The sequence below is a fragment of the Neolamprologus multifasciatus genome, chromosome 10 (genome assembly GCF_963576455.1).
Source record: "Neolamprologus multifasciatus chromosome 10, fNeoMul1.2, whole genome shotgun sequence".
NCBI lineage: Eukaryota > Metazoa > Chordata > Actinopteri > Cichliformes > Cichlidae > Neolamprologus > Neolamprologus multifasciatus.
The window spans coordinates 20,331,550-20,340,567 of record NC_140448.1 but is presented as its reverse complement, the minus strand read 5'-3'; the positions used below and the strand labels follow the sequence as shown (position 1 = coordinate 20,340,567).

At 41.8% G+C, this 9,018-nt stretch overlaps 1 protein-coding gene across 1 annotated transcript; it reads left to right on the top strand.

Moving 5' to 3' along the window:
* Positions 1–662: 662 nt before the first annotated feature.
* On the top strand, positions 663–8,801 carry drd1b (dopamine receptor D1b). The gene has a single exon (XM_085175209.1). It carries the CDS (start codon positions 2,739–2,741, stop codon positions 4,128–4,130), a length of 1,392 nt encoding a protein of 463 aa, XP_085031335.1. The 5' UTR covers positions 663–2,738; the 3' UTR covers positions 4,131–8,801.
* Positions 8,802–9,018: the final 217 nt, after the last annotated feature.

The following is a 9,018-nucleotide window of genomic DNA, read 5'->3' as shown; positions in this document are numbered from 1 at the left end:
CGTTGTGTCTGCTAGGCCTCTTACACTTGGCTTGTCTACATGCATTACTCACTCACTTCACACACGCATACACACACATGCACATCTGCAAACCCCCACACAGATGTGCACAGTCATACTTGCACATAGACACACACACACACAGTGAGAGAGCGTCCATTGAGGATTTCATCTTGCTAAATAGTTAATATTCAAATTGGCCAAGCCTGTCAGGCAGCCAGTGGCATGATAGCATAACTTGAGTAGTACACATCTCTATCTCGCTCTCTCTCAGTCACTGACTCACACACAAACATCACTTCAGAGGACATTACTTTGGCTTATATTTATTTCTTGAACTTAAAACTTAACCTAAATCTTTTCGGTTTAATGTTTTACTTCATGGGAACTTGCTTTTTGTCCCCAAATGGGGAGTGTGTTCACCACAACTGACAGTATAAACAGATTGTGTCCCCATAGTAAACACAAGTACACACACACACACAGATCAACACTCTGTAGCTCTCTTAATTTATGGCCCTTCATGCTGCAGCACGGCTCGTGGGAACCTAATTTAATTCAAAGTTGGTCAGTCATGTTTACTGAGGTGACGTTAATGCAACGCTGCGGCTCAGTCTGTCGGCTCCCACTCTCACATTAGCCTCCTGCAGTCTTGTATCCTGTAGATGGCCTCATTGTGCCTCTGTGTGTCTGCTGGCTACAAGTTCATCCCAGGATATCGCGGTAGATTCGTTTATAGCTCATCTTGTCTTTTCGCGACTTTATAGTAGTGATGGCTTTTTATAGGTTTGTGTAGGTGAAGCGCAGGCGATAAAAAAAGACCAAGAAGAAGCTGAAAATGCCACAGTTAATGGTAGGCTAGTGTAAAATAGTAATGCAGGTACTTTAAAAAACTGTAAGACAAGAGTCACAAAAATTCAAATGCGTAATTTCAAAGACAGAAATCCGCGTAATTTGGAGAGCAGAGAATACACGCACTCCTTCTCTCACTTTTTTCAGAATGAACCTTGCATGTGTCGGACACTTATAAATTCCCAATCATAAAGGTTGCCGTAAATTATTTGGTTAAACACTTTCCGAAGCAAACGGTGTGCAGTATAGGGTGAATTTGTGCAGCTTTACCCTTCTGATCCTGCTTGAATAGATGGAGCAGTTGTGGCAGGGACCGTGGTGCGCAGCAGCAGGCAGCAGCAGCAGCTGAGCGGAGAGAGAGGAGCGCGTAGGAACACGCTCTTGGAGAGACCAGAGTCATTCCTATCTCTATCCGCTTGCCAGTCACACCGAAGACACATCGCAGTGTATCTGAATGTTGCATCACAAAGGATGGCCCCCAAAAAGAAAAGCATAAAGACTGATTTAAACACCCAAGGAAACGCCGCAAAAAGGGAGAGCGTGACTTTCTTGGCACAGAGGAGCGCGCAGAGAGGGTGAGCTCCTTCTCCTTCACTACCAAGATACAAGTTGGATGTATACCGAAGAAATGTGGATTCGGAACGGAACTTTTTTTATTAGTTAAAAATTAACGGATGATTTGATTGGTTCGTTTTGGATTCAGTTGTTTTCAAAGCTAACCCAAGACGCTTAAAACGTGCCCGGAGCTATCCACATCCAAAGAGCGAAGCAAACGCTGTCTACAAAAATCGATAATAATAATAATAATTTTAAGAAAATAAATAAATGAAGTGAGCCTTTATTTCAAATCCAGGGATTTGGGCTGATGTCCGGATGAAAACTCTGCATTTTAAAGGATGAAAGGCTTTTGGTAAATTGCCACAAAATTCAGCCAAAAGGAAACTAAACGCGTTTGAATTGAAGCATCGTGTCACAATATAAAGCGCTGCAAGAGTGATGCGTTTTTTTTCTGGTTTTCTCGTTTAATCTGTATTTTTCTTCTTTCAAAACGCATCGTTAAGACTTTTGAATGCATTTTTATTTTATTTATTTATTTATTATTTTTCCTCAACACTCAGGTGTTATGTTTAGCTGGGGACTGTGCCATTTACTAGGAGAGAGGAGAGTTTAAAGAGAAATTAAAAAGAATAACACAGAGGACATTACCTAGTAGTCGGTTGGACAGCGTCGATACTGGGACAATCACAGGGACACGCCTCGCAGATCATTAAACAAATCAGATAAACGCGGTGCGAAAACCATCAATAGAAGTTATTGATTAGGTGGTATATAAGGCTAATGATTGGCTGAGCCTCTGTTTACTCAAAAGCTTAGCAACAGTATGTTGTGAAACTTTTCGCTGAGGGCTTGACAGCTGAGGCATACAATGCCAGGAGAAAAAGGACCAAGAACTTGTCTTTAAAAGTAATTTTTATTGCTGCTTTACTCATTTTTAGGACTCAATTTGCGATTGAAAAAAAGAAAACAATTGCAAATTGCTGGAATATTCTTCTTCCTCTGCAAACTAGAATGTCTGCCTTCTGTGCTGCTGCTGCAGGAATTTATGAACCAGAGATTTTTAAGGAAAACATTCCTGAGGAGAGAATTTTGAAATATTTATAGCATCCCTTGTGCAAGAATGGTGGTTGTGACAAGGAACCTATTGATGACCCAGTCAGTGAGAGAGCTGGTGCCAAGACAATTTACCTCTCCACCAGCTACGCTCTCCGTCTGAGAGTCGTCCTTGGAGGAGCACAGCTGCTGCAGGCTGGGGATGTGATGGGGTGACTGCTGACATCCCCCTCACCCATCCCCTCTCTCTCTTTATTAAAACTGTAACATAAACAATGGATCAGAATTTCTCAACGGTTCGAGATGGAAAGCAGCTTACGCCAGAGAGAGACTCGTCGAAACGTGTTCTGACAGGATGCTTTCTCTCCCTGCTCATCTTCACCACGCTGCTAGGCAACACCCTGGTGTGTGCTGCCGTCACCAAGTTCCGACACCTGAGGTCGAAGGTCACCAATTTCTTTGTCATCTCGCTGGCCATCTCTGACCTCCTGGTAGCTATTTTGGTAATGCCATGGAAGGCAGCGACAGAGATTGTGGGGTTTTGGCCATTTGGTGCATTCTGCAACGTGTGGGTGGCATTTGACATAATGTGCTCCACTGCCTCCATCTTGAACTTGTGTGTGATTAGTGTCGATCGTTACTGGGCCATTTCAAGCCCATTCCGCTATGAACGCAAGATGACCCCTAAAGTAGCGTGTCTGATGATCAGTGTGGCATGGACCTTGTCTGTTCTCATCTCCTTCATTCCTGTTCAGCTTAACTGGCACAAAGCTCAGACCACCAGCTATGTCGAGCTAAATGGAACCTACCCTGATGATTTGCCCCCTGACAACTGTGACTTCAGTCTTAACAGGACTTACGCCATCTCCTCCTCTCTTATCAGCTTCTACATCCCCGTGGCAATTATGATCGTCACCTACACCCGGATCTACCGCATCGCCCAGACACAGATAAGGAGAATATCTGCTTTGGAACGAGCAGCAGAGAGTGCCAAAAACCGACACAGCAGCATGGGAAACAGTTCAAACATGGACAGTGAGAGCTCGTTTAAAATGTCATTCAAAAGAGAAACCAAAGTCTTAAAGACGCTCTCTGTCATTATGGGTGTGTTTGTGTGCTGCTGGTTGCCCTTCTTCATCCTAAACTGCATGGTTCCATTCTGTGAAACAAACATGCCAGATGGATCCACAGAATTCCCCTGCATCAGCTCCACCACCTTTGATGTGTTTGTGTGGTTTGGCTGGGCAAACTCTTCGCTCAACCCAATCATCTATGCCTTCAATGCCGACTTCCGCAAGGCCTTCTCCATCCTCCTGGGTTGCCATCGGCTGTGCCCGGGGAGCAACGCCATTGAGATCGTCAGTATTAACAACAATATGGGTGCTCCTACCTCGAACCCCAACTGTCAGTATGAGCCCAAGAGCCACATCCCAAAGGAGGGAAACAGCTCAGCAAACTATGTGATTCCTCACAGCATCCTGTGTCAGGAGGAGGAATTACAGAAGAAAGACGGAAGTGGAGGGGAGGCCGAGGTGGGCGTGGCAAACAACACCCTTGAGAAACACTCACCGGCCATCTCTGGGAATTTAGACAGCGATGCTGAAGTCACCCTGGAAAAGATCAACCCCATAACACAGAACGGGCAGCACAAAGCCGTGACATGTTGAGAAAAGGCAAATGTGCATTGAAATTCAGTGAGGCATGCACGTATGCACAAAGACAAGAAACGATTACACAGGAGGACAGCAAAAACAAACGGCAGAGACACATGTCTATAGGAACAAGAAACCAGTGAGTGTGTTATACAAGTCCTTAAGACTGTCAAAAAAACCTACATGGAAAACCTACAGAATGTTTTAAAGTACAGGCACTTTATCCTGGATATAACTATCTGCAAAATATATTCAGCATTTATTGATGACATTGACACATTTGATGATAAATGTTGATAATGTGAATATTAACAGCAGAATACTACCTATGGGCACATGTATACATTTTTTTTAGTTTTTGCAAAAATGTATACATCTGCATGTGTATACTGTACAGTGATGACACTATTCTGGAGGGATTCAAACACAGTATATACAGTGGGAGAAAATATAGTATTAGTAAAATATCTTGTAGGTAGGTGCTTTGTATGTGTTTCATGAAAAAGCAAACAAAGTGGGTAAATTGGTTTTGCTACAGTATTGTTAGTCAGCTATTGCAGTTATTTTTTTCTTTAGCACATTTCTAATGACAGCGAAAGCAAAATCGCTAAATTCCAGTGGCAGTTTATTTGAAGTAAGAACAAAAAAATACTGATACCAAAGTAACACTGTTCTGATTACAACTAAAACCAACAACAGAGTTTGATGCCGTAAGCCAAATTGTCAAAAATTTTATTCTTAACCCATCCTCCCACCTCCGCACCACCCACTGTTATCCAAATGAGGTGTACTTGAGAGAGAAAGAGATGAGGAAATGGAGAAAGTTCCTGCCTTTTCTTTTTTTTGTATGCTCATCTTTCTTCAGCCAGCTGGGACTAACCTGAAGTTTCTTCCATTTCTACTCCTTACTCCCTGTTTTCATTGGCTTTGTCTCCCGTCAGCCATTCTTCAGTGAAACCTCTTTGGAGTTTCCTCTCATCCCCTTCCCCCTTTCACGCTGCCCTTATTTCTTGAGTAATGCCAAGCGCCTCTCGCCTTCCTCCACTCTTCTCCCTGTTAGTTTAGTCCTTCACACCTGCACCATATCTTCTTTTTAATTTCATTTTGTCTGCACCATTGTCTTTGGCAGCCCTCCATTTGAACCCCCTCCCCCCGCCACCACCATCCATTTAAAGTGGTGCTTGTGATTCTATTTTTGGCAAATGCCGTCAGCCCATAATTAAAAAAAGATTGTAAATGTGTAAAACTAAAAACTGCACTTGGACAGAGAGGGTAGAGCGGCAGCCACTAAGTCGACTCAGCCGTAATGCAAGTGACCTTTACTGACCTTTTGTAAGCTTGCAGATATATGATTTTGTAAACTGCTCGTTCTGCAGCTTGACAGTATCTCTCTGTGCAGAGTCAAGTCTGAACGCAGCTAAATTTGAAAACTAAACATTAATTATAATTTATGTAGGACTGTGGAAGTAGGCCAAAATCTTCTAAGACAGTTTTCATTAGTGAGTGCTTCTGATGTGCGGCCATCCATTTCCCGTTGTCATGTTTTTGAACAGCTCTGCTTTTTGCACCAGTTAGACTGACTCCATAAGGTCCAATTTAGCACTAAATCAGTCTGAACTTTGCTAATATCTTAGTTAGCCTTAGCTACATTAAAAGATTGTATTGATTATACCAGTGCATGCCAATGCCAATGATCACTTAAGAGTGTAGTAGCAAAACTAAGCAAACAGAAAGTAAGAAATTATGTATTTCAAGCATACAACTGAAACTATAGGGAAACTATAGGGAGAGAAGGATTAAAGCCTATTCATTGGCTTGACTGACACAGAACCAATCGACTAGTCTGCTACCTTAACCTAGGAGGCAACAGCTGATTTTTTTTAGTGGCCTTGCATTTGCCAATACAGTTTCATTTTAAGAAGCTAATATAAAACTAAATCATCAAAAGATGACAGCTCTTCATGTGGAGCGTCCACCTACATGCAACTGCAAGCTGTTCACATGTGTTTGGTCAACAGTGCTACAGAGCAGGACGACAAACAAGAAAACAGAAAGGTTCACGTAGCCTTTTCTGTATAGATATCTGTTAGGGTCTACCATAAATAGATATCTGTAGATTCATATCTTCCTGAGAACTGAAGGGAAAAAAAACGCATTTTTCAGTCTAACTTTTTGGTGAGATTTGTGTGTCCAAAACAGAGGGCATAAAGGAATAAGCTGAGTTTAGGAAGTTATGCAGATATCTATTTATAGGGATCACTGCCTATACACTAGAAACATATTTCAGTTTCATGTAGTATTTAAAATAAATCTAGTATTTAGGCAAACATGACTGTCAGAGACAAATATAGATATAGTCTTTTTATGCTCTGCATTCCTTGGGAAATAGTGCTCAGCAGCACGCTTTCAGGCACTTTGAGTGTCCATCGCATGCAGTTTGTGTCCATGAAGGCATGAAACTGTCGCACATCAGGGAAGGGGAGAACCGATCCAATAGAAAGCAGTAGGTCTTGAACGAAGCATTTGATTTTCCTGCTCTGGAAAATCCAATAGTATCTAGATGGCAACAAAGGGGGAAAGCTTTTAGTTCAATATGTGGCTTGGCTTGTGACACAAAAGCAACACATTGTCCTCTCTGCTTCCCTGTCACCTCCCACGTGTTGCTCCATCTATTAAAAAAATGAGATTTTTCTTTTCATTAAGTGCAGTTTAGATTAGGTATCTTTCGGAATGAATTAACTCAATTTTACAAGTGCTCAAGCTATTTCAAGTGCCACAATGTGCTGTAACTCGCCTCAATAATACTCGGCCCTTGCCTTTTGTAGATTATTAGCCATATCAGCTTAGCACTTAGCACTTTGCAGCATCTCCTCTAAATTCACTCCCTTAGTCAAACAGAAGCAAACTCAAACATGCAAAAAAAACATGAAGTGCATATAATCTGTCAGGATTGGACATGGAAGGAAACTGCCTTGGGGAAGATTGCCCCTCCCACCCCTTTACACACTCACCTCTTTTTTCTCCATCTCTTTCTCTTTTCTCTCAGCTGGCTCTGTCAACTTCGTGAGTCCCCCCCTCATGTTAACACTGATTGAATTTATTATTAAATAGAGTGCGCATACTGTTTCCTGCCTCTAATCTAAGTCAAAACGCTGAATTAAACTCCCACCTGCTGACTTTATTATTATTATTATTAATAATATTTTATTTTTTTGCCAAAATTCTTATTTCTGGCTGAATGTGGTTGTACTGTAACGTAAGCTGTGATCTAAACAGTGTTTTATAAGCTGAATTTCAGGGTGGGTACGGGTACTCTTGAATGGGACTGGGATTAATCTGCCATTTCATGCCACATGATTGGATTCGCACATTTTACCAGATGTTTTTGTATATGCTGTATGTAGACATTTATAGAAAACATACCTCCAGCTGAGAGTTCAGATGATGGCTCCATGTAAACTGCCCCCTGAGCCTTCACCTTGTAAACTCAGTGACTCATCTTTTCAGCTGCCACTGCTTTGATTTTGGAGAAGGGCGATGTCAGGCAAGAGTCCCACAAGCAAAATGTTTTGTTTGATCTGGAGCATTTCCTCTAGGCTGCCTTACAAGTTGCTTTGGGGAGCTTTAGTGACAGTACACGGTCTCTCAATCAGTGTAGTTACATGATGTATGACAACTTAAGCAAATCTGACAGTACACAATCCCTCGTCCTCGTCCCGCTCCTCCTCCATCTCCTCCAATGACTGGCCAAGCGATGCAACAGACGCAGGGCTGAACAACACTCCCCAGCCCTGGGAATGTGGAGCCATTTCAACAATGATGTCTCAGCTTATTTAACTGTCTAGAGTAATGATGGAGTCCCTACCTCAGCCTTGATTCAGTGACAGAGCTTCATGTAAAAAAAAAATAATTCAGTGGCAGTATTTTGGATAGGGGCTTGCAGGGATTGAGTATTGTACAATGATGTTCAAAATGTAGTCGTGATGAACACAAGTGCTTTTTATCTTGAAAAAAAAAATCCTTAATGTGTGTAGCAAGCTTACATGCTGTACGTTTTTTCCAGTGTGGGAATATAATTTACAGTAGGATGCAACAGTCACTGGCTATTTATATATTTATTTATTTACATGGTTCTGGTGTTCATTCATGAAAGTGATGTCAAAAATTATAACCCTCTGAATAATTACAGTATTTAGTTTACAGTTTGTACAGAAAACGTGCCCTTCTTGTAAAATAAACATGTTTTTTTTTCATAGGTGTTCAGTGACTTCTCTCTCCTTTTTTTTCTAATTTTTTGACTTTGAAGAGATGCACGGGTGTGAGTGGTCATGTACCTCTGACACTCGGTGGATATCGGAAGATCATGCCACCGCAGAGGATCAATGCAGATTGATTGTGACGCATATTTTTTTCCAGCTCCCTGAGCGTGGTGTCCTCGCTGCTCCTGCCTTCGCCCTGCCTTTACATAACCTGACAGCCACTTGACAGTTGACATGTCCTCTTCCTCCACTCTCACCCCTGCCTCATTTGTTAACTTCAATGTGGGTGGAAACCCTTGCAGGCGCAGATATACGGTAACATACTGCTGAGCCGACTACAATGAGATGAAAAATACACATTTTTTTTATTGCATCTTCGCTGATAGTTAAAATACACTTGTAACAGAGTGCACTCAAATAGACTGCACCTTCAAAAATAAAATGCTTTAATGATTTTGTTTAGTTTTTAAAACTAATCAAAGTGTGGCCTCCTGTGAGGGCCTACCCTGTTTATCTTTGTGCTTGTGGAGGATAGGTTTGATAATCAATAGTTTAATTTCAGCTTGCTTGGCTGTAACTTGGTTTGTCAGCTTTTAGCCTTAGGAGCAAATATAAAGCAAACGATTATACATTTGCAATTAACA